The sequence below is a fragment of the Gastrolobium bilobum genome, unplaced genomic scaffold (genome assembly GCF_033153095.1).
Source record: "Gastrolobium bilobum isolate Gb01-03AN ecotype WA unplaced genomic scaffold, APGP_CSIRO_Gbil_v1 utg3566, whole genome shotgun sequence".
NCBI lineage: Eukaryota > Viridiplantae > Streptophyta > Magnoliopsida > Fabales > Fabaceae > Gastrolobium > Gastrolobium bilobum.
The window spans coordinates 61,989-88,927 of record NW_026895643.1 but is presented as its reverse complement, the minus strand read 5'-3'; the positions used below and the strand labels follow the sequence as shown (position 1 = coordinate 88,927).

The 26,939-nt window shown below is 39.1% G+C and overlaps 1 protein-coding gene across 1 annotated transcript; it reads left to right on the top strand.

The window, feature by feature from the left end:
* The first annotated feature begins 1,117 nt into the window (after positions 1–1,117).
* Positions 1,118–24,944, top strand: LOC133286288 (putative methyltransferase At1g22800, mitochondrial). The gene is made up of 11 exons (XM_061483686.1): positions 1,118–1,382; positions 1,480–1,560; positions 1,671–1,749; positions 7,470–7,611; positions 7,738–7,807; positions 12,666–12,730; positions 12,811–12,889; positions 13,277–13,364; positions 23,992–24,056; positions 24,181–24,270; positions 24,543–24,944. Exons 1-11 carry the CDS (start codon positions 1,260–1,262, stop codon positions 24,654–24,656), a joined length of 996 nt encoding a protein of 331 aa, XP_061339670.1. The 5' UTR covers positions 1,118–1,259; the 3' UTR covers positions 24,657–24,944.
* Positions 24,945–26,939: the final 1,995 nt, after the last annotated feature.

Sequence of the window (26,939 nt, the reverse complement as noted above, 5' to 3'; positions counted from 1 at the left end):
TCCCAACGGTACACATAGCAACTTATTAGTTATAATATAATTTTGATTATATGATTTTACATTGTACCAATAATCTATTAATCCAATATTTTAGCCAAATCGATGTTATCCGAATGATTAGTGTGAGTCAAATATGAGAAAACATGTGATTATTTGAAAAGAATGGTGAGATATTATGTGAATATTTATTGTTGGAGAGGCCTAGATCACGGATACGATAACTCATACAATAGTATGATCCAATGATTATTTGTCGTTTTAAGTGTTTATCAACTATTTTTTGTTGGTAGGCTTATCAAGTAATTTATTTATTGCCTACTTGTTGCTGTTATTTTTAACTTCTTTTCTTTTTATAAACAAAAGTTTAACCTAATATAATTTTATAAAAAATTCTAATCATAAAAAGAGTTATTTTACAATTAAAAAAAAGGAAATGCTTAAAGCTCCCGGAGGAGGTTTTTTTACTATGCATGTCAATTTTTTAGAACTAATATTTATTTTTTAATTTTGCTTTTATTCTAACTTATATTAATAAATTTATTATTTACTTTAATAATTTATTTTAATAATAAATTTTTTATTCTTCTCCCTTCAAAACCCGGAATAACGTTATATGATTACACAATAACTTTTACCTTTGTTTTTAATTTTTTTTAACTTTAACTTGCAAAATAACTTCTAGTTTTAGAAATGGGGAAATAATGTTTTTATATAATAGGAAAAAAGTTATCTTATGTAGTAAAATCAAAATTATAAGTGAGACCCACAAGTAAGAGAAAAAAGAAAAGATGTGAGACTCACTCATCTTTTATATACATAGGAAATTTGTTTATCTTATACAACATAAAAAAATATGGGAAAAAATTCGTTTATAATTTTTTGTTACAAATTTTTATAAATTATACTCTGTATTTCTGAAAATACACAGTATACATAATATAATGTAATTTATAAAAATTTATAAATATAATCCTAGCAAATATAAATTGTGCAGACTCCATAATTTAGTGATTATCTGATAATCCCGTCTATACTTTATTAAGTGCATGTTAATAAAACAAGCGGGGGTTTACAAAAGTTTGCTTGCACACTTTTCTCTTCCTAAAAGACTAGTTTTGATTTTGAATAACAATTGACGAGTGATTGAGTTGGTGCGGCAGCTGAAGAAACCACAGTTGTAATATTATTAGACTTACAATCTTGAATTTTCTGACTAATTTTGCAATCCCTTACTGTGTCTGTGTAAGTTTAACGTGAAGATGAGAGCATTGTCCCTCTTACGCAAATGTTGTAAACAACCATTGCCATTTCCTACTTTCACTTTCGCTCCTTTCTCCACTTCTAAGGTTAACATCTTCGATCGCGAACTAAAGCGCAAACAGGTTTTTTTTTCCCTTTTTGCTTTTTCAATTTTTTTAATCTCTAAAATTTTACTTCAATTCAAATGATTTTAGATTCGTTGCGTTGTTGTTGTTGCAGCGCGACCGAGCTGCATGGTTGATGCCCTCAAACGACCCTTTACTTCATACTGTTTCTGAAAATCTATTGGATCGCTTGCAGGTTCCCTACTTCTTATTTATATTTCCCATTTTGTTTCTAAATTCTAATAAAATCAACACAAATCAAACCATTGCATTAAACCCTCTTTTGAGTTTTGCCTTTTTCTTTAGGACTGTAAGAAGACTTTTCCAACAGCGTTATGTTTGGGAGGCTCTTTGCAAGCTATCACGCGCTCACTTCGCGGTCGTGGTAAGAAACTCCGATATTCTCTCACCTTGTTCTCTGAGCCACTCCCAATATAAGCTTATTCAGGAGATAGCATTTTTATTTTATTTTTTGGATATATCTGAAAACAGCAAAGAAGAACATGAGGGAAAATGATGAAACCCATATCAGAGAAGGAGAAGAGACCAGAAGATGAATAACATGCAATGCTTTCTTAAAATGAATACACTCTCGATTACACAGTACACAAGGTATATATACAAGGGTAGTTAACCGACTAACTAACTTGACTAATACAAATGTTGACACATCATCTAAGTAATGACACATCATCTAACTTCATTATCTCTCTGATTACACCCTCCCGCAAGCTGGACGATGGATGTCCAAAAGACCAAGCTTGGAGACAAGTAATTGAAAGGGCCCTGGATGAAGTGGCTTTGTAAAAAGGTCAGCTAGTTGATCCTTTGTGGAAACAGGAAGCAACTTAAGAAGACCAGCTTGTAGCTTCTCTCGGATAATGTGACAATCAAGCTCAATGTGTTTGGATCTTTCATGGAAGGCTGGATTGTTAGCCAGATATATGGCAGACTTGTTATCACAATAAAGTGTAGCAGGAACTGCTGTGTCGACTTGGAGATCAGTAAGAAGAAATGATAGCCATTGTATTTCACAAGTTATAGAGGCCAAAGCTCTATACTCAGCTTCAGTGGATGACCTGGAGATGGTATTTTGCTTCTTGGCACGCCAGGAAATAAGAGCAGGTCCAAGAAATAAACATTGGCCAGTAATGGATCTTCTAGTGTCAAGACAAGACCCCCAATCAGCATCTGCAAATCTAGATAAATGAAGATCATTGACTCTTGGAAAGAACAGTCCCTGAGCAGGTGAAGATTTGAGATATCGCAGCACTCTTGTGGCTGCCTGAAAATGGAGTGTCATAGGATTTGCAACAAATTGAGAGAGTTGTTGAACAGACAAGGTGATATCCGGGCGAGTTGTTGTAAGATAAAGCAATCGACCAATGAGACGCCTATAGGATGCAGGATCAGAATAAGCTTCTCCTTGCACACGTTGAAGTTTCAAAGAGGGGTCCATTGGTGTACGGACAGCCTTAGAAGCTAAAAGACCAGCATCTTGTAATAGTTCTAAAGTGTATTTCCTTTGATTAAGAACCAATCCTTCAGGGGAAGTGTTGACCTCAAGTCCCAAGAAGAATTTCAAAGTACCCAAGTCTTTTATCCTGAATTCAGTATCAAGAGAGTGTTTAACATTGACAATCTCTTGAGAGTTGTTGCCAGTAATGACTATGTCATCAACATAGACTAGGATTGCTGTAAAAGATGATCCATTGTGTCTTGTAAACAATGAATAATCGGCATGAGATTGCTTATAACCAAGAGAACCAAGAAAAGAGGACAATCTGGCATACCATTGCCGACTAGCCTGTTTCAAGCCATATATGGATTTGTGAAGTTTACAAATCTTTCCAGAAGCAACAGCAGGTGAACCTGGAGGTGGTAACATATAGACATCTTCATGTAACTCTCCATGAAGGAAAGCATTATTTACGTCTAATTGTATAAGATTCCAACCTCGAGCTGCAGCAATGGAAAGAAGCACTCTCACTGTAGTCATCTTTGCTACTGGTGAAAAAGTATCAAAGAAATCGATTCCTTCCATTTGATTGTATCCTTTAGCAACCAACCTTGCCTTGTATCTTTCTATTGATCCATCAACTTTGAGTTTTATTTTGTATACCCATTTACATCCAATGGGTTTAATACCAACAGGAACATCCACTAAAGACCAAGTGTGATTAAAATCCAAAGCATTGAGTTCCTTTTCCATAGCATCAATCCAACACTGATGTTGTGCAGCCTGTTTATAATTTGTAGGTTCTACTAGAGAACTTAAGGTAAGGCAATAATGTTTATAATGAGAGGAGCAGTTATCAAAAGTATACACCTTGGAAAGAGGATGCATGACAGATGACTTACCTGGAAAAGAAGATTCAGCTTTGGCAGTAGAGAGACTCCAATGATAATCATCCAAATATTTAGGTGGTTGTGTATGTCTAGAAGATCTTCTAGGATAATGAGGAAGGTCTGATGGAAGTTGGATGTCACTGTTTTCTGTTTGGTTTGGTGATGCTGAAGCAGTATCGGATGTAGGAATAGGTGTCTGATTGAGGTTTGGGGTGATGGTTTGTATTGGTTCAGGTGTGGGAATAGAAGTTGGATGTGATGTGGGATTCTGTTTTTGGTTATCAAAGTCATAATCGACAATTATATCATGTGATGGATAGGGTCTAACATAATTGGTGTCTGGTAATGAAGAATGAAGGAGAGGAAAACAGTCTTCAAAAAATTGTACATGTCTAGAAACAAATATACACCCTGCAATAAGGTCATACAGAATGTATCCTTTCATCCCAGGTTTATGACCAAGAAAGATGCATTTTCTTGCCCTTTTTGAAAATTTTGATCTATGAGACATAAGTGTAGAAGCATAAGAGAGACAACCAAACACTCTTAGATCATTTAAATCAGGTGCTGTTCCAAAAAGTTTTTCAAATGGTGAGAGAAATTGAAGTAAAGGAGTGGGAATTCGATTGATTATGTGGACAGAATGAGATATAGCATAGGACCATAATTTGGGATGAATGTTTGCCTGAAAAGCAAGAGATCTAGCAACATTTAGGATATGCTTGTGTTTTCTTTCTACAATCCCATTCTGATGGGGTGTTTCCACACAAGACTTTTGATGAAGAATTCCCTTTTTATGGAAGAAAGAAGGCATGTTGAACTCAGGACCATTGTCAGTCCGAAGGATTTTTAGAAAAGCTTGAAATTGGTTTTCCATATAAGAAATGAAACCTGCCAAATGATGAGCAGTCTCTGATTTATGTTTCATGAGTATAACCCAAGTATATCGTGTGTAATCATCAACAAGAGTAAGAAAATATTGATGACCATGTACTGATTTTATAGCATAGGGACCCTAAATATCAGCATGTAACAACTCAAGAAATTTGCTAGATTTAGATATGCTAATTGGAAAGGGCAATTTGTGTTGCTTAGAAAACTGACAAACATCACATGGAACAACATGCTTATTTGGAATGAAACTATATTGAGAAGACAAAGTTTTTAAAACTGTATGAGAAATATGGCCAAGCCTATAATGCCAAAGTACATGTTCTGTATCAGAACCATTACAATAGAAAGAATTCCTATGACATGTGGTAGATGCTAAAATTGATGGTGTGGTCTTCGAGATGATTAGCACATAGAGCCCTCTTCTGAGTTCAGCTGAACCAATCAGTTCCTTGGTATATTTCTGTACAATGGCACAATTTGTGTTAGAAAAGGTAAGGGAATAAGGTGAGGTTTTTAGAAGCTGTGGAACAGAAATCAAATTGACTTTGAACTCAGGCACATATAACACATTTATCAAACTGAGTTTGTCAGTTACATGAATAATTCCACTGAACTTAGCTGTAATTTGATGACCATTTGGTAAGCTAATGGATACAGGAGAAATTTCATGCAAAGATGAAAAGCTGGATTGTTGGAAGCATATGTGGTCTGTGGCACCTGTATCCAAAATCCAGTCATGAAATTGTTTACCTGCTGAGTAAGGTGTTTCTGCACTCATGGCAGAAGCTTGAACCAAATTGGTCGAATGCTGAATTGGCTGTGTGTTGGAATTTAGCAATCTCAGCAATTGTTGATGTTGCTCAGCAGTGAAAGGTGTGTTAGAATCCATTGGAAGACTGATCTCTGATGTAACAGCCAGATTTGAACTCCTTTTATTCTTGTAGCCAGGAGGGAATCCATGCTTGAAGTAGCAACTTTCAATGGTATGATTTGTCATTTTGCAATGAGTGCAATATTTCCCTCTACCTCTGCCTCTGCCATTGGTATTGCCTCTGTTATCAATTGGTTTTCCTCTTCCCATGTTAGGAATATTCTTGAATGCAGAAGCATGAGTGAAAACATGAGATGTGTTTGTTATATCATTATGAACTATGGAACTCAACTTCCTTTCTTGTTGAATGATAATGGAAAAAGCTTTGTTAACAGTAGGAAGAGGATCATTAAGCATGACCTGTGAACTGATATGTTCATATTGACTGTTTAATCCCTTGAGAAATCTAATGACTCTATCTCTATCTCTGATTTTTCGCATGCTAGTGTAACCACCACAAGAACATTGTACCTGACACATGCATTTTGGTAGAGGAATCAGGTTGTCAACTTCATCTCAAAGAATCTTCAACTCAGTATAATATGCAGCCACTGTTCTATCTCCTTGCTCTAATTTGCAAATATCATCTTGCAAATCTGAGATACGAAACACATCAGCCTGAGAAAAACGATCCTTAAGATCATTCCAAGCATCTTCAGCATAATCAATCCATAAAATCGATTGTGCAATAGATTTATCAACTGATCTCTGGATCCAGCCTAGAACAGTGTGGTTGCATCTTTCCCAATCTGAGAAAGTTTCATCAGATCTTGAAGGAATTCGCATAGATCCATCTATAAAGCACAATTTATTCTTGGAACTGAGAGCCATTCGCATAGCTCGTGACCAGGAGTGATAGTTCGATCCATGCAAAGATGGTGAAACAAGTATGGTGGATGGATTTTCACTAGGATGAAGGTAGAGAGGATTTCTTGGATTATTGAAAAAATCAGAAAATTGAATCTGATCCTTTTTTGGATTGTTTACCTCATTGAGGTTCTGGTTTGGATCTTGGTTATTGAGGTTTTGGTTTTCTGTTTGGTTTAAATTCTCCATGGTTAGATGCGATGCATCCATGGAAGAAGAACTTGAATCAAAAGTAGCGGAAGATGATGGATACCAGAGCTTCAAGCTCTGATACCATGAAAACAGCAAAGAAGAACATGAGGGAAAATGATGAAACCCATATCAGAGAAGGAGAAGAGACCAGAAGATGAATAACATGCAATGCTTTCTTAAAATGAATACACTCTCGATTACACAGTACACAAGGTATATATACAAGGGTAGTTAACCGACTAACTAACTTGACTAATACAAATGTTGACACATCATCTAAGTAATGACACATCATCTAACTTCATTATCTCTCTGATTACAATATCCACCGACTTATCCATTATTATTATTATTATTTTTTTTAATCTCCTCTTATATATCATTGGGTTCATCTATCACCGACCCCAATTAACTTGGGTTAAAGATGCTCGACCGACTCATCCATTACCGAGCTAATCGTGTCGGGCCTATTATATAGATGGCTCTCTCAAGACCATTTTCTATTCTCGGGCTTGAACCCGAGACATTTGGTTAAGGAGATTAAGCTCCTTACCATTTGAATTAATATAAATCTTTAGTGCATTAGATGCACTGAACCGTGCATTTGCCTATTCATTTTGTGACACGTGGATAAAAAAATATCAGATCATTTAAAAAAGCAAATGATGTGATGTTTTTTTGTCCACGTGTCATAAAATGATTGGACAGATACACTGAATTTTCGGTGCATTTGATGCACTAAAGATTTATTCGTTGTTGGTGATAGCTTTCTTTCTTGGTGTGTATATATAGGTGCATTCACATATGCTGAATTTGAGGAAATGATTTTAATTTAAACACTCCTTTTATTGAAAATAAGTTGTCCAAGAGATGGACATTTGACTGGCTTTTGTGCCTGTCTCCTAATTGCAAAATGGAGTGATTGTTCGCAGGTGCCACTGAAAAGCTTATTGTGATGGATGCGTCCTATGAGATGGTACAAGCTTGTAAAAATGCTGATGATGCGTCAGATGATGATACCTTTGAGACAGTTTTTCTGGTTGGTGATGAAGAATTCTTGCCTATCAAAGAAAGGTGATGAGTTAGTAGTACTGATATTTGATTATAGTTTTACACCTGATAGTTAATGATAATTTTACACTTGATATTGATTTTGATATTACAATTTTCATTTTGAGTCGGTGTATATATGGCTTGCAGCTCTGTGGATTTGGTTATAAGCTGCTTGGGGCTACACTGGACTAATGATCTGCCAGGAGCAATGATACAGGTACACTCTCTTATGCGGTTGTCATGATTGATTGGTTTACTGGCTTGGTTTGTGTTTGAGTTTATCTGTGTCTAATAGTGTCCCAGAAAGAGGTAATGTTTTTAAAATAAACATCAAATGGTACTCGGAAAAATGCATGGAAGAAATAATACAGCGTTTACTGTTTGGTTTTCTGCCTCCTTAAGCGTTTGGTGGGGTGGGGGTTGGTAGAATAGCCCCGAAATATTGAAGGCACAGATTTTGGTTCAAATCACTTCATTTAAGTATCCTGTTGCCGCCTTTTTTTTTCCCTTCTCGGGGTATTTTGGTAAATTTTTTTCTCAAAGTTCAATAACACTCAAAGCATACTAATAAAAATGGTGAGGAAAGAATTCCATAGCATGCTCAAGTTGCTGGTTTGTGCCTTCTAGGGATTTTTTCCCTGCTGAAACTTCACTTTGTGTAAGAACCGACTAAGAAGAAAACATTGTTATTAACATGTACCACAACATTTCAGACGCACTTGGGTTATGTATCATGGTATGGCCTAGGAGTGTGATAGTGAAGTTGGGATGACTTAAGGAGCAAGAGACTGGTACTTGCTGAAGTCACGAACCATAAGCTAGCCATAATAAATTTCAAGCTTCAAAGACGACCCACACAACAATAGATGACGTATAAAGACAACAAAATATACTTGAGACAATTAGATGTCAGAGAGCTGGTACTTCTTGTATTAATCATATAATGTTTTGTAGAAAGAGTCCTAAAGCATTGTCAATCAGTAGGAGTGTATGCACTCAATGCTCTCATGTATGTTGTTCTACTATTGACTACGCCACCCAATAACTACTCGTTAGAATATTAGTGTTATTGGTCTCATTGTTAGTTGGCTTGGGCTTGTACTACTAATATTTGTACTTGACCTAATTATAAGCACAGATTAGAGTATTGGGTTAATGTTTAGTTCATAACTCTAGACCATTCATTACAGTATTGTTAATTGGGTTTCTCTCTTTTCCTTTCTTCACTGTCTAAACTCTAAACCATATAATTTCAACATTACTCATTAGGCATTCCCTCCTAATCAAACTTTTAAGATAAAATCCTATACAGGAGGATATATAACTTTCTGGTTAGTTGATATTGAGTGTCCTTACATTTACGCTACATCTACTTGTCACGTGTGGGATGTGGTGACATTTATTGGACACGGGTTTGGTTCCTGCCACATCAAGGTGCCTTGCCTTGCGTGCTCTAGAGCCAGGCTTTCTGTAATTTTGCATTAGTTGGTGGTGTTCTGAATCTAGCCTTGATAAAACAAATAATATATTCTTGATTTCTAGATCTGTTTGAAAAAATAATCATTAGGGCGTCTGTGATCACTGATCAATGTTACCCTTTACGTGCTCAAGCATGTTTACATTCTTCTTGAACATCTGCAAATGCTTAAGAGTAAAAGAAAGAACAGAAAACAATGAGTTACATGGAAACAATATAAATATGGAAGGAGAAAACCGTCGATGGTCTAAGAATTAGTTTAGTGCGTGTTTGTTTCATTCTATTTTTGGAGAAATAGTCTCTTTCTTTCTTTTCTTTTTCCAAAGTTCTCTCAGGAAGCTGCTATAAGCTAATCCAAACACACAATTAGTCTCCAGACCCTCCCTCTTTGTAAAAGGAAGAGAGAGAGAGATTTTGTGTTTGGGGGGGAGGGGGGACTTTCTACAATTTGGGAAATACTGAACACCCCCCCCCCCCCATTCTGAGACAGAATAATAAACATGGGAAGCAGGGCCTCGTTAGTTGTGAAGGGCCTGACTGTAATATGTGTGTGATGGAATGGAACCAGAAAATTATATTAAGTAAAATAATGGAGACAAGCTCCTTACAACACTAATTCCAGATTTGAGAGACACTAGAAGACCCTTCCCCAAGCTCACCCTTAGGGCCAACAAACCTAGGCTCCAAGTGATCCCCAGATTCCCCACTCTTCACTCAATACATGCATACCTCACTCCCCACATTTCCCCTCCTTTTATCCTATCTCCTAAGAATATTTTAGAACTAACTAACTCTTTACCTTTTCTCTCTCTATAACAACCCCTATACTATTATTACCTTTACCCCTTATAATTTATGCCCATCAATACTTCCCTTCCAAAACTCACCCTGTCCTCAAGGTGAAGAGAGGATAGGTGATGTGAGAAAACATCCACCCACCCGGATTCCATTACTTGAAACATATTAACCCAATTGGCAACTTCAACGTTTTCATTTCATGAACCTCACCTACAGTATATTCCCGATTTACTGCACCCAAAATAGTAGCACTTCCAGACTGAACTGGTATATGCAAAAAAGAGTAGGCACATGGTGCCGCAAAACATCTGCTATCTCTTTCAAGTGCTCGAGGATAAAAGGTGGACTAGTCATTCCAATACGCGACATTGTGCATGCATCAGCTGGCAGTTTTGCTACTAAGGCATTCATTAAAATTGCAAGTTTGACACCATGTCACGATCATATGCTCTAGTGTCTTCACTACGAGTAGGAATAAATTGGGTTACATTTCGTGGGCCTGTATTAAAAAGGCCACTTCTGCCTGCAAAGTTATTAGAGTTGGGCTTCCCCTCTGACTGATTACTGGCCTTATTCATAGGTGTTGGAAGATTATAATGACTAGCTTCTTCGATTGAGTCAGACCTTACACGCTGTTAAGTACCTTGGGATACACCACCCCAAAAGCTAGCTCAAAGGGTGAGAGTGCCCAAGGCCTTATAAACTCCACATTAGTTGCACATACAACCAATGTGAGACTATATATCTCAACACGCCCCCTCACACAAGAGCCCATTGGGCTTGAAGAGTGGACAATGCAACAGGCTCAGCCTACCTGTGCTAAGAAACACCACAAGAGAAAGTGGGGGACGGCGAGGCTCTGATACCATGTTAAGTACCTTGGGATACACCACCCCAAAAGCTAGCTCAAAGGGTGGGAGTGCTCAAGGCCTTATAAACTCCACATTAGTTGCACATACAACCAATGTGGGACTATATATCGCAACACGCCCCCTCACACGAGAGCCCATTGGGCTTGAAGAGTGGACAATGCAACAGGCCCAGCCTACCTGTGCTAAGAAACACCTCAAGAGAAAGTGGGGGGCGGCGAGGCTCTGATACCATGTAAAGAACCTTGGGATATACCACCCCAAAAGCTAGCTCAAAGGGTGGGAGTGTCCAAGACCTTATAAACTTCACATTAGTTGCACATACAACCAATGTGAGACTATATATCGCAACACGCCCCTCACACGAGAGCCCATTGGGCTTGAAGAGTGGACAATGCAACAGGAGGAAGAGGTGTAGGAGAAGGCATGGAAGGTCCAGACTCAAAGATAGAAGGTGATGAATCTATTGAAGAACTGCTCTCCCCCTGAAGATGAGGACTTGGGAAAAAGGACTCAGATTCATGAAATGTGACATCCATTGAGACAAAGAATTTTCGACTAGTAGGATGATAACACTTGTAGCCTTTCTTATCAGAGGCATAACCAAGGAAGATACATTTGAGAGCCCTAGGATCCAACTTACTGCGAAGATGTTTATGAACGTGGACAAAGACAACACACCCAAACACTCGTGGCTGAAGACTCTGCATAGTGGGAACAGAGGGAAAAAATGAAGTCATTGAGTGAATAGGACTTACATTGTCAAGGACCTGAGAGGGCAAGCGGTTGATTAAGAAAGCTGCAGTAAGAATGGCATCTCCCCAGTAGCATTTGGGTACATGATTATGAAAAATGGCATCAACCAATGTGGGACTATATATCGCAACACACGCCTTATTGGAGCTCCGACCCAATTGCGCCCCTTTTCCCTTTCTTCAACCCGCTGCGCTATTGTCATTTTTCTGCTCAGGTCTGTCATTTGATTCATGGCAACACAACCCAGATCGATTTGGCCATGGACATGCAACTTTGCCCTTTCTCCACCATCTTTCTCTTCTCTGTCTTCTTCTATTTCTTCAGCTCCTTTTTTTTTTTTCCTTTCTGCAACTTCATCTTCTTCCGCTTCTTATTCGATTGCTCTCTCTTTGTTCCCTTCTTCTGCTCCTGCTTCTGTTTCTTCGACACTCTGTTTCTACTTTTTTTTGTTTCTGATTCCCTTGTGCCTGATCTAAATCAAGATTCTGATCTAAATAATTTGCTGATAACTAAATCAAGATTCTCAATAATCTGAGTATTTTCGTTTGGCAATACATAATTTTTTTTTTATGCGTAAATCAACTTTTATAAGGGCCAGACTTTCTATAATTTTGCATTGGGTGGTGATGTTCTGAATTTAGCCTCGATAAAGCAAAGAATATATTTCCTAACTCTTTGTGATTTGGTTTCTAGTTCTGTTTGAAAAAGTCATGATTTGGGGTCTGTGATCACTGATGAAGGTTACCCCTTATGTGCTCAAGCATGTTTACATTCTTGAACATCTGCAAATGCTTAGGAGTAAAAGAAAGAACAGAAAACAATTAGTTACATGAAAACTATAAAAATATGGAAGGGAAAAACTATCTACAGTCTAAGAGAAAGAGAAAGAGAGAGAGAAGAATAAACATGAGAAATACAGAACCCCCTCCTCCCATTCTAAGAGAGAGAAGAATAAACATGGAAAGCAGGGAAGCCTCATTAATTATGAAGGGGCTGACTGTAATTTGTGTGTAAATTGGCTGATAACTATATCATGATTCTCAATAATGTTTGGTATTTTCTTATATGAATACCCAGAAAACTTTTATCTGCAAATCACCTTTCTTTCGCCTTATCTAATTGTCAGTTTTAATATATTTTGTTATGATTCTGATTTTCTTTTTTATGTTTTGCAGTCTAGATTGGCATTGAAACCTGATGGCTTATTTTTAGCAGCTATTTTTGGAGGAGAAACGTTAAAGTGACTGTTATTTTTATTTCTAGATATTTCTTTCGTACACCAATGTATGAGCAATTTTATGATATTTGTGCTATTACCAGGGAGCTCAGAATAGCTTGTACAGTGGCACAAATGGAGCGTGAAGGAGGGATCAGTCCCCGACTATCACCTTTGGCACAGGCATGTGTTATTGCAAAAATATTGTCTTGTAAATTATTTCTTTATCAGTTAAGCTCTTCTATAATTAGAATGAATGCAATAGTTTTTCTTTTGAAAACATTAATTTGGTTCCGTGTTACTAATCTTTGTAAGTTGGCACTGTAATCATGAACTCAATGATTTTGTTTGAGAGTAATTCCACATCATTGCTGGTGGTTAATTCTGAAGTAGATGAGTGTGTTTATCACATGTCCATCATGGCAACATTAGTCTTGCATACCTCTTTAAGATCTGTTGGTTAATCTGGCTAGTTGTAACTTAAATGCTTGTAACATTAAGACTTATAAATAATAATCTCCAAATAGAATAATAAAGCTGAACTGAGATCTTTTGTCCTTGATTTTTTAGGTTCGAGATGCTGGGAATCTTTTGACTAGGGCAGGCTTCACTCTTCCAGGCGTTGATGTTGATGAGTATGTAGTTAAATATGAAAGTGGTAAGAGTTTTCATTTGGTTTTATAATTGAATTATTCAACATGCATGAGCTCAATTATGTGAGTTGTGTGTTCTCCTTAAACTTTAGTTGCGTTAGATTCTTCCTTAGTTAGGAATTCCGATTCTGGTTGATGACTAAATAAGAAGTTATTTGCTGAGGTATGAGAATGGTAGTCCTGTTTGCTGATTGATAGGCATGAAGGAAGTAAAGGCCATAAGGCACCGGACCACCACATGGACAGTATGGTGGCTAAAAGGAATATGTGCTATGGGAGAGGGAGGGCTGGCAAAAACTGAGAGAGGAATAGTGGCTATTATTTTCCATTTCTGTCTCTGTAATTTCTGGTTTGGATATATAATTAATCTTGCAGCCTACCTTAGTGTCTATTGTAAATAATAAAATTATTTTATTATTTTGTAATAGTTAGAATATTCTATAAGTGTATTTGGGCTTAGCCCATTAGGTTTTTTAGTCTCTTTAACTAGAGAACTCTTGTACAAATATTATACAATTCAATTGTATACAAATCTTCTTTTCTAATTGGTATGAGAGCTCTCTGCTTCCGCAAATCACTACCTCTAAAAACCAAACCCTTTTGCCTCTCGCTGCCACAAAGTTGCCGTCGGAAAAAAAAAATTCCGAGAACCTTTTGGACCGCGAGGACCCCTGTTTCACTCTGTTTTCTTAGATCTATCATTCTACGGAGGTTTTTTTTTTCATCAGACGACCGGAACAACTCAAGCAAAAAAAAAAAAAAACGGACTGTTCAGCCGACACTATTCATCGGGTACTGTTCATCGCGCACAGTTCACGTGACACTATTCATCACACACTATTCACCGGTACTGTTCATCGGAAAAAAGAAGAAGAGAAATTTTATTTTATTTTTCTGATCAACTATGTTTGGTAAGATCACACACCCTACATCTCTTCTTACATCTTGCACTGATTTCAAAAATTCATGGATTATGTATTCTGGTGCAACTGATCATATGACCTGTCTAGTTGATTCTTTTCTTTCATATCACCCTACTAGTGGTATCCGGACTATAGTTGTAGCTGATGGATCCCACAAATCAGTTGTGGGTTCTGGTAACATTCAAATTCAACCTTCTTTATCTTTAAAGAATGTTCTTTATGTTCCTCAGCTCTCTACCAATCTTATCTCCACTTATAAGCTTACAACTGACATGAATTGTGCTGTCACCTTTTTTCCTACCCATTGTGTTATTTAGGATATCACCACGGGGAGGATGGTTGGAGTTGCTAAGGAGCAAGGTGGGTTGTACTATCTCATTCCAGAGCATGCTACAAGGGATATTGGGAATCAATTATTGATGAGTCATCACCCGTCTACTTCATTCTCACAGATTTGGCTTCATCACAAACGCCTGGGGCACCCGTCATTTGGCTTATTGAAGTCAATGTTTCCTTCTTTGTTTAAGGATCAGGCAATTGACTCCTTCCATTGTGATGTTTGTGAGCTTGCGAAACACCATCGTGTGCCCTTTCCTTTAAGTTCAATAAAGAGCATCGAGCTTTTTACTCTTATCCATTAAGATGTTTGGGGCCCTTCTAAAGTACATAATATTTCAGGTGCTAGGTGGTTTATTTCTTTTATTGATGATTGCACTCGGGTGACATGAATATTCTTGATGAAAGACAAGTCAGAAGTACCAAAATTGTTTATTCGATTTTATCAAATGATCGAGACACAATTTGGGAAAAGTATTAAGAGATTAAGAACTGACAATGGTACGGAGTATGTCAACCAGTGTCTGTCACAATTCGTTTCAGATAAGGGTATGATTCATGAGCTCACATACGTGGATACCCCTTAACAGAATGGGGTTGCTGAAAGAAAAAATCGACATTTGCTTGAAGTCACCAGAGCATTATTGTTTCAGACATCTGTACCCAACTCTTACTGGGGAGAAAACTTATTAACTGCAGCCTATTTGATCAACCGCTTGCCTTCCAGAGTCCTTGGCCATGTAAGTCTTGTTGATCTTATGACCTCTTTTTTTCCTTCTGTTCCAATTATGCAAAGTCTCCAGTCTCGTATCTTTGGATGTGTTGCCTTTGTCCATATCCATAAACAACATCGGAGTAAATTAGAGCCTAGAGCCCTTAAGTGTGTCTTCCTTGGTTATGCTCCCAACAAGAAAGGATACAAATATTACCATCCTCCAAGTCGTAAATTCTTTGTCTCTATAGATGTTAGCTTCTATGAATCTGAGTCTTACTTTCTACACCCTCAGCTCAGGGGGAGAATAGTGTAGAAGCTTCATCCATTTTCTTCGAGTTTGAGTCTCCCTTTCTGTTACCTACATCTTCTACTCCATTAGTTACACTACATGACATTGAGAAGGAAGACTTAATTGCTAAGGTTGAAAATTCATCTGATTCCTCATGTGACATGCCTCCTATTGATAGACAGAAAGTACGCAAAGCTGGGACACCCGAACTATTGTACCAAAGGAAGAAACAACCCACACTGTCCCATCAGCAACTGCAATCGCCTGAACCGCTGGTAAGTACTGAACACACTACTTCTTTTATTCCTGAGCCTGATATTAATTCTGATGACTTACCCATTGCTGTAAGAAAAAGGAAAAAGTCTTGTACCCAACACCCTATTTCTCATTTTGTCTCCTCTAAGAATCTTTCTCTGCAGCATAGAAGTTTTATTACAACACTTGACTCCATTTCAATCCCGAAATCAGTGCATGAAGCATTAAAGGATGATAATTGGGTTCAAACCATGCATGAGGAGATGAATGCATTGGAGAAGAATAATACATGGGAAGTTGTTGGCAGGCCAAATGGAAAAAGGACAGTAGGGTGCAAATGGGTGTATACTTCGAAGTATAATTCTAATGGGACTCTTGAGAGGTATAAAGCTCGATTGGTAGCCAAGGGATACACACAGACCTATGACATTGATTACGAAGAAACATTTGCTCCAGTGGCCAAAATGAACACTGTAAGAGTACTATTGTTCCTCGCTGCTCATTTTAGCTGGGATTTGAACCAATTTGATGTGAAAAATGCCTTCCTCAATGGTGAATTAGAAGAGGTTTACATGGAGATTTTACCAGGATTTAACTCTACAAATGGAGATAATAAAGTTTGCAGGTTAAAGAAGGCGTTGTATGGTTTGAAGCAATCCCTGCGTGCTTGGTTTGGAAGATTTACCAAAGTCATGTTTTCATTGGGATACAAGCAAAGCCAAGGGGATCATACAGTTTTCTTTAAACATTCTCAGGAAGGTAAGACCACTATCCTTTTAGTTTATGTTGATGACATTATTATAACAGGGGATGATATAGGTGAGAAATGTGCTCTGAAAAAAAGATTGACTGCTTAATTTGAAGTTAAAGATCTTGGAAAACTGAGATATTTTCTTGGGATAGAAGTTGCGCATTCAAAGCAAGGGATATTTATTTGTCAAAGGAAGTATGTTCTTGACCTTCTTAAAGAAGCAGGAAAACTTGGGTGTAAACCTTCCAGTACTCCGATTGAGCAGAATCACAGACTAGGAAGTGAAAATGAGAGCTCTCCAATTGACAGAGGACAATATCAACGAATAGTTGGCAGATTGGTATATCTAGCTCATACTAGACCTGATCTAGCTTATGCAGTTAGTGTTGTTAGTTAATTTATGCATGATTCGAGGGAGAAACACTTGCGAGCTGTGGACAGGATTCTCCAATATCTGAAAGGCACACTAGGTAGAGGACTATTGATCCAGAGAGGAGGAAACTTATCTTTAGAAGTTTATACAGACGCCGATTATGCTGGATCCGTGACTGACCGACGGTCTACTTCGAGCTATTGTATGTTTCTGTGAAAATCTTATAATATGGAGAAGTAAAAAGCAAAATGTGGTTGCTGGATCAAGTGCAGAAGCAGAATTTCGAGCTATGGCTCAAGGTATCTGTGAGTTATTATGGCTGGAAATCATTCTAGATGATCTCAAGGTAAGATATAAAGGATCTATGAAGTTACTTTGTGATAACAAGTCAGCTATTTGTATAGCCCACAATCCAGTTCAACACGATCGAACCAAACATATCGAGATTGATCGCCACTTCATTAAAGAGAAATTAGACAGTGGACTGATCACTACTCCATATATTCCTTCTGGTCGTCAATTGCATGATGTCTTAACCAAGGGTCTTCCTAATGATAGATTTCAAGAATTTACTACCAAGATGGGAATGATAAATATCCATTCCTCAGCTTGAGGGGGAATATTGTAAATAATAGAATTATTTTATTATTATTTTGTAATAGTTAAAATACTCTATAAGTATATTTGGGCTTAGACTATTAGGTTTTTAGTCTCTTTAAATAAAGAACTCTTGTACAAATATTATACAATTCAATTATCTACAAATCTTCTTTTCTAGGTTGTACAGGTTCATTGTACATATGATTTGTTAGGTCCAGATTCATTGTATCCATGTGTTTAGATTAATAGATATTAAGTTGTCCGTGGTGTGCATGATACATCGTTTTTAGCATGTGACTTTGTTGGGCTTCCTCCTTCAATGCTAAGCCCAAGCCCATTTGAGGGGTTTCCTAAAAACCCTAACCCTAATTTCCACCTCCTCTATATATACTCATTAGTTGTGGGTGGAGGCTAGGTCAGATTTGAGAGAAAAAAATTTGAGAGAAAAATTGCTTGATTGTTTGAGTAAAGCTTTATGCTTTGCATCTGAGAGATCTCTAGAAAGTGTTTGAGTGAAACATCTCTAGGGTAGTTTGATTATCACCATTGTTGGAGAGGTTGAGTTAACCACCACATTGGTGTATTTGATTATTTGTAACCATTATTTTCATAGTGGATTTTTTATCTGGACTAGGTCCCGTGGGTTTTTACTTCTTCATTGGAGAAGGTTTTTCCACGTTAAATCTGGTTGTGTTCTTCTTCTCTCTCTCTCCTGTTTTTGTTTTGATTTTTCCGCTGCGCTGCCCGACCTGGTGAAGTTCAGGCCGAGGTATTGTCGAGATCCGAGATCCGGATCTTGTTGATTGACTTCCGCACAAAGGCTGCTTAGCCAAAGCTTGAGGGAACCGATATTTCCCAACAGTGGTATCAAAGCCCGAGTTCGACGGGTTCTGAGGGAGACGAGATGGAGACCAGTGGCATAACTCATGATGAAGATATGTTCAAATTGACCGCAGACAACTTCACTTATTGGAGACCGATGATGGAAGATCATCTCTATTGCAAAGATCTGCATGAGCCCATTATCCTTGATGAGAGACCGGCAGGCAAAACTGATAAGGAGTGGGAGATCCTGAGTCGGAAGGCTGTAGCCACGATCAGGAAATATATTGATAAAAGCCTCTTTGAGCACGTGTCCGAATTCACGAACGCGTATGAGTTGTGGACGAAATTAGAGTCCATGCTTCAGAAGAAGACTCCCAGGAACAAAGCACACCTGGTTCGCCGACTTGTTAAGCTTGAATACAAGGACGACATGAGCATGATTGAACACCTGAACACCTACAAAGGTATTGTGAATCAACTGTCAAAGGCTGATACGAAAATTGATGAAGAATTGCAGGCATTGCTGCTGTTGAGCTCGCTGCCAGAAAGCTGGGATACTCTGGTGGTGACCCTGAATAACTCGACTCCAGATGGAAAATTAAAGATGGATGTCGTGACAGACAGCCTCTTGGGCGAAGAATCCAGGAGAAGAGAACGAGGTACTTCGAGTACGTCTGAGGCCACCGTTGCTGAGAACAAAGGGAAATCCGACTCCCGCGGTAGAAGCAAAAGCCGAGGTAGAGGTCGTGACAGACGAGACAAGTCCAGAGGTCGGTCAAAGTCGAAATATGAGTTGAAGTGCTTTTACTGTGGAAAGACAGGACATAAGAAGCCAGACTGCTGGACCCTACAAAATGATGAGAAGAACAGCTCTGTGAAGCCGGATCAGATTATTCCCAAGAAGAGGGAAGACAAGAGCACCACTGCGGTGGCTGCCAAACCTGATGCCGAGATATTCCTCCTAGGTGAGGATAATTATTTGAATGTTGCATATGATGATTGCACCTGGATTGTTGACTCCGGTGCCTCCTTCCACGTTACTCGACACAAAGGTTTTTTCTCCTCTTATCGATGTGGTGATTTTGGAGTCGTGAAGATGGGAAATCAAGTGACCAACAAGATTGTTGGTGTCGGTGATGTAACTCTGACCACAGATGTCGGATGCCGACTTGTGTTGAAGGATGTGAGGCATGTACCTGACATGCGTTTGAACCTAATCTCGGTAGGCAAACTTGACGATGCCGGGTTAGTGAACTACTTCGGTAGTGTGAGATGGAAGTTGGCCAAGGGAAACTTGGTCGTGGCTCGAGGTAAAAAGGAAGGCTCCTTGTACGTGATGCAAGGAAAGATCAATGGTGGAGAAGCCAATTCTGTCCGAGATGAACCTAGCTTAGAGCTATGGCACAAGCGCCTCGGCCACATGAGCGAGAAAGGGCTACAGATCCTGAACAAGAAAGGATTATTGACCGGATTGAAAGGCCAAGCGTTGGAAAGTTGCACGCACTGCCTAGCTGGAAAGCAGCACCAGGTTTCTTTTGTGAGACCAGATCAACCAAGACGACGCAGGTATATTCTTGACCTCGTCCATACTGATGTCTGCTCCATGTCGGAAAGATCCCTTGGAGGAGCTCAGTACTTTGTTTCATTTATTGATGACCATTCCCGCAAAGTGTGGGTGTATTTGATGAAGTCTAAAGACCAGGTACTCCAATCCTTTAAAGAATTCCATGCTATGGTTGAAAGAGAGACTGGCAAGAAATTGAAGGTGGTTCGATCTGATAATGGTGGTGAGTATTGCGGCCCTTTTGATGCATACTGCAGAGCGGCCGGGATTCGACTTGAGAAAACGCCCCCAAGACACATCAGCTGAATGGACTGGCTGAGCGAATGAACAGAACTATTGAAGAGAAGGTCCGAAGCTTGTTATCCAATGCCGGATTGCCGAAATCATTTTGGGGAGAAGCCGTCAAAACCGCGGTTGACTTGATCAACCTCTCACCATCACGGCCACTTGAAGGAGAAATTCCAGAAGAAGTCTGGACAGGTCGGAAAGCGGCCTACAATCAATTGAAGGTGTTTGGATGCCGAGCTTTCGTGCATATCCCTAAAGATGAAAGGGCAAAACTTGATGCGAAGACAAAAGAATGCATCTATCTTGGTTCACCGAGATGTGAGTTTGGGTTCCGACATTGGGATCCAATCAATAAGAAGATCGTGAGAAGCCGAGATGTGATCTTTCATGAGCATGAGAACATTCATGACATCTCGAAGCCCAAAGTCCGGGTTACTGTCAGACGTGAAGAACCCATCCCTCCTGTCCGAGCTGAAGCAGGGGGAGAAAATAAAGAAAATGATGATCAGCAACAAGCTGAATATGACCAAGACATTGAGGTCCGAGTTGATGATGAGATCCGGGATGAGAATGATGAACCGGGTTCTCAAGCTGAAGAACAGCCGAGATATCCAACTCGAGAAAGAAGACCCTCTACGAGATACCCATCGGATGAATACACTGTTGTTGCTGAAGACGGTGAGCCTCAGAGTTATGATGAGGCTGTGACGAGCTCAGAGAAAGAAGAATGGAAAAGGCAATGCGAGACGAGATGAAGTCTCTGCACGATAATCAGACTTATGAGCTGACCGAGTTGCCTAAAGGAAGACGAGCTTTGAAGAATAAATGGGTCTACAAGATTAAGAATGAAGAGAACGGGCAAAATCCGAGATACAAAGCCCAGATTGTGGTGAAAGGCTGCAATAAGAAGAAAGGAGTAGATTTTGAGGAGATTTTTTCTCCTGTGGTGAAAATGACCTCGGTCCGAACAGTGTTAGCCATGGCGGCTTCAATGGACCTTGAGGTAGAACAAATGGACGTGAAGACGGCATTTCTTCACGGTGATTTAGAAGAAGAGATATATATGGAGCAACCAGAAGGGTTCCAAGCTCCAGACCAAGAAGACTTGGTATGTCGGTTGAAGAAGAGTCTCTATGGCTTGAAGCAAGCACCTCGGCAGTGGTACAAGAAATTTGAATCATTCATGATTGATCATAAGTTTGAGAAGACAGATGCCGACCACTGCGTATTTGTGAAGAGGTATGAGGCTGGAGATTTTTTGATTTTGTTGTTATATGTTGACGACATGCTTATTGTAGGGAAAGACAAATCGAGGATAGCCGCCCTGAAAAAGGCGTTGAGCTCGTCCTTCGCAATGAAGGACCTCGGCCCTGCAAAGCAGATTCTCGGAATCAAGATCATCCGAGATAGACAGAAGAAGCTACTGTGGCTGAGTCAAGAAAAATATATTGAGAAGATTCTGAAGAGATTCAGCATGGACAAAGCCAAAACAGTGAGCACCCCCCTAGCCGAACACATAAAGCTGAACCAGAAGCAGTGTCCGAGATCTGATGAAGATAAAGATGAGATGATGAAGGTCCCTTACCAATCCGCCGTCGGAAGCCTGATGTATGCAATGGTTTGCACTAGACCCGACTTGGCGTACGCTGTTGGAATGGTAAGTCGGTATTTGTCAAACCCAGGCAAAGAGCACTGGGAAGCAGTGAAGTGGATCTTTAAGTACCTCCGAGGTATGACCGACTTATTTCTCCGATTTGAAGAAGGTAAAGCCGAGTTGCAAGGCTACTCGGATTCTGATTTAGGGGGAGACGCCGACTCGAGAAAGTCGACTACAGGATATTTGATGAGATTTGCCGGAGGAGCTGTCTCTTGGCAATAAAGACTTCAGAAATGTGTTGCACTATCGACAACTGAGGCTGAGTACATTGCCGCTACTGAGGCAAGCAAAGAAATGTTGTGGATGAAGAAGTTCCTCATGGAACTCGGCCATGATCAAGACAAGTACGAGCTGGGTTGTGACAATCAAAGCGCAATCCATCTTGCGAAGAATTCGACCTATCACTCCCGCACTAAACATATTGATGTGAGGTATCACTGGATCCGGGATGTGGTGGAAGGTGGAGAGCTCGAACTCGTCAAGGTGCACACTGACCAAAATTGGTCCGACATGATGACGAAGCCGGTTCCAGCAAGAAAATTTGAAGACTGCTGTGAAGGAGCCGGGTTGATGCTGAAGCCGACACATTGAAGTCGGAGGGGGAGATTTGTTGGGCTTCCTCCTTCAATGCTAAGCCAAAGCCCAGTTGAGGGGTTTCCTAAAAACCCTAACCCTAATTTCCACCTCCTCTATATATACTCATTAGTTGTGGGTGGAGGCTAGGTCAGATTTGAGAGAAAAAAATTTGAGAGAAAAATTGCTTGATTGTTTGAGTAAAGCTTTATGCTTTGCATCTGAGAGATCTCTAGAGAGTGTTTGAGTGAAACATCTCTAGGGTAGTTTGATTATCACCATTGTTGGAGAGGTTGAGTTAACCACCACATTGGTGTATTTGATTATTTGTAACCATTATTTTCATAGTGGAATTTTGATCTGGACTAGGTCCCGTGGGTTTTTACTTCTTCATTGGAGAAGGTTTTCCCACGTTAAATCTGGTTGTGTTCTTCTTCTCTCTCTCTCTCTCTCTCCTGTTTTTGTTTTGATTTTTCCGCTGCGCTGCCCGACCTGGTGAAGTTCAGGCCGAGGTATTGCCGAGATCCGAGATCCGGATCTTGTTGATTGACTTCCGCACAAAGGCTGCTTAGCCGAAGCTTGAGGGAACCGATATTTCCCAACAGACTTCTCTTTTCGCTCTCGCGCAACATCTATATAGGTGGTTAACCGATGACCTTATATACTATATAGTGATAATTGATCGGCTATAATTTTTTACCTTTCTTTGTTGGGTTATCAACAGTGTATGTCCTCCTCATAACCGAAAATATGATATTTGTTTGTGGTAAACTGAAATGAATCCTCACCGATGATATACAGTAATAATCCCTTAAATGAAACTTGGGACTCTACTAGGGTGATAATGGAAGATATAGGGCAGCCAATGATACAGTTCCTATGCTTTTACTAGTGGATAATGTTTTCCTGTTTTTTAATCACAATATTAAAGCTTGGATAATCTCATAATAGAATATTAAATATTATTGACTGGCATTTTATTCATTGATTTAATTATTACTTTTCCACATTATATTTCAAAATAGACATGAAGCAATTGAAGGTTTATAAGTCCTTTTATTTTTACATCTAATGTTGGCAACCTATTCACCTAGCCATTGAATGTTGTATAGAAGGTTATTGCTCCCGCAAATAAAACCTCTGAAACAGCCAACAGTTACATTGAGTGATGGAATTCAACTTAGCTAATATGATCTTAGTGGGTGTAATAGGTTCCAAGGGCCACGGATTTGTTCTCACTGCCACTGGTCATGAGGATTTGACGAAAATGAAATGTTTATTATTTGATTCTCTCATACCAAAAAGCTATAGAAATAGAACAGAACCTTCTCATTTATATATGATGTAATCACTGTTGTTTGCTTTCTCTATAATGATTTATATCAAAATTCTTTAAAGTTGTTACTTGTTCTCCATTAATAATGTACGACTTTAATAACCTTGTTACTCTTTTGATTCATTTTTGCTTTGGTGTTTAATGCAGCTCTGGAGCTTATAGAACATCTCCGTGCAATGGGCGAAACAAATGCTCTTTTTCAAACGAACACTGTAAAATATTTGTTTTCTTTCATACCAATGGATTTTAAATAAAATTTCCTTCTATCAAATGTCGAACCTTGAATGCTGTTGCATTACATCTTGAAAAAAAAAAGGTTGTGCATTAATGAAACAGATCCTAAAGAGGGACACAGCCTTAGCAACTGCAGCTATTTATGATTCAATGTTTGCTGCAGAAGATGGCACTGTACCTGCAACCTTCCAGGTAATCAAAATAGAAGCATTTTTTGGGCATGAGAAAATCAGTAGTGTTTACCAATACCAGTAGTGTTTTAAAATCCAGACTGGTCCTTAAACCCGTGAGGAGAGAGGTCAAAGTTTTTGAAGTCAAACTGGGTTCTTTGTACGTACATGTTTATTCTATAAATGTATGACAATATGTAAAATATATGTAAAGTATAAATAAAATCATGTACAAAAACATTCAATTATATCTCTGAAATGGATACTTATTATATAGTCATTCTGTTTTTGTAGGTTATATACATGACCGGGTGGAGTGAACATCCTTCTCAGCAGAAAGCAAAAAGAAGGGGATCAGCCACTATATCTTTCAAGGATATTGAGAAGCAATTTGCAAACCAGAGTTGATGATTTTTTTTAGCTTCCCCTTGATTTTGACTAGGGACATTTATGTTTAATTAATGTATTGAGGCCATCATATGCATGAGTACTCCTAAATGGTTGTCATACCCATAATGGGTACATATCCAGTATAGGTACACATGGGTAGGTACGTACCTAGTATCTTTTCCCCCCTTCCAAATTTCACTTTCAAATACCTTTGGCTGCATCTTGGTCAAGCATTGCAATGAGTCAACATCACCCAAGTACAAATCAGTTCATGCAAAATACCAAATTTTGCTACTAACTTGTTTGGTTCGCTATTAAATAAAACAAGTTGTTATTTCAATTTTTTTTAATATCTGGTAACAACTTTTGATATTTTTGCTTACTTTTTTGGGAAAAATGTAAATATGTATTAATCCAAAATGATATACAAAATAGACGGGGCATACCCTGCTACAAGATCAACGAAATAACAGATATACAAATCTATAGCACCAAATGCAAGTGGCTAAAATAGATGCAACAAATGCTAGTGGCTTAAACAGATGCACCAGATGCATGTGGCTAGCACAAATGTATTAAGAGTGAGTGCCTAAAAACAAGAAACATGATCTTGTTAATTACATCATTTACAAAAAAGGGTGAATTCTCAAAAAGCATCAAATTTCTAGTTGTCCATATGATGTACACCGTGGTAGCTAAAGCCAAGCAACGAAGCTTTCCCAAAAGGCTAGATGCAGCTCTCCCATGAGTGAGTCTATTAATGATTCCTTGCAAAGAGCTGGTGCGCCAGTTAAATGGCATCTCCAGTCTCTATTAGTAGCCCAGATTCGTCTTGAGTTGTTGCAAGAGAAGAATAGGTGGTCATGGTTCTCTGCATCAGTGTTGCAGAGAGGACATATGACACCTCTATTAAGGAACTCAGCCTTGTGTAGAGTAAGCAGTTTGTTTTTGGTTGCAAGTCATAGAATACAGGAATATTTAGGGGGGGGGGGGGGGGGAATGGCTTCATTCCAAACAATAGAAAACCAATGAACCTTTGGCTTACTTGTGCAGATGTATTCATATGCATTCCCCGCTATAAGATGATCATTTTGAACCCATGCATTCAATTTATGAATTGTTGTCTCAACACATCCCTCTCTGTGTATTATCAGGTCACGAATTGTTGCAATTCTCTTGAGAAGGATAGAGTTGGAGCCATTGTTATGGAAGTCCCAGATAGTTCCTCTTTTGAAATAAAAGTGGTGCACCCGCCGGACCCAAAAAGAATCCTTTTTAGCATGCAGATCCCATAGGATGCGAGAAAGAAGGGCTTGGTTCCAATCTTTAAGGCAGAATAGGCCAAGGCCACCATCTTTCTTAGGGAAACAAACATCCTTACAAGCAACTAATGGTTTCTTTTTTCCCAAGTCTGATTTGCCCCACAAAAAATACCTGTAGTAGGCATTAATTCTGTCAAGTACAGAGCAAGGCAGAGGGAAAATACCCATCTAGAAATTAACTGTCCCTTGGATGACTGCACAAATAAGTTCCAGCTTGCCTACATAAGAAAGAGTCTTGTGATTCCATCCCTGAATAAGCCCAATCTTTTGAGACTTCTGTCAAGGAGTACATGAATCAGAACAGCGCAGCCATGCGAAACCTAGAAACCCAAATTGGTCAGCTGGCTGGAGCACTCAAGCAGAGGCAACCAGGGACACTCCCTAGTGACACAGAAAAGCCGTCTCAGAATAACCAGGAGCATTGTAATGCTATAAGCCTACGAGATGGAAAGACTTTACCACCCCCAGATTTAGTGGCACGACCTCGGAAGCGCGAACCAGCAAAACAACCCATAGGAAAGGAAGCTGAAGAAGCCACTGACCCTTCACACCTTGAAGCTCAGACATGACCAGAAGAGAAGGTCCAGAGCAATGAGTCCGCTGAAATCAAACCGGATGACGCAACACCTGCAGCAGACCTTAGAGCAACAAAAGTCAGTGAACCAGTTTCAGTACCAACCTATGTTCCCCCATGCAAGAGAAGGAGTGAACCGATTGAGCCTCCTTTTCCACAGAGGTTGAAAAAGCAACACGAGGATAAGCAGTTAACCAGTTTCTCGACTTGATGAAACAACTTCACATAAACATTCATCTAGTAGAAGCTCTGGAGCAAATGCCTTCGTATGCAAAATTTATGAAGGACATTTTGTCAAAAAGAAGAAAGATCGCAGAGTTTGAGACCGTAGCTCTCTCTCAACAATCGTGCAAGTACCTGACTAAAATTCCTCCAAAACTAAAGGATCCTGGTATATTCACCATC

Bases quoted from the DNA above. Each gene is read 5' to 3' on its own strand.
- LOC133286288 (XM_061483686.1), top strand. From the start codon at position 1,260: ATGAGAGCATTGTCCCTCTTACGCAAATGTTGTAAACAACCATTGCCA. The intron at 1,561-1,670 runs GTTCCCTACTTC...CTTTTTCTTTAG, and splicing joins ATCTATTGGATCGCTTGCAG to GACTGTAAGAAGACTTTTCC. The intron at 24,271-24,542 runs GTAATCAAAATA...CTGTTTTTGTAG, and splicing joins CTGTACCTGCAACCTTCCAG to GTTATATACATGACCGGGTG.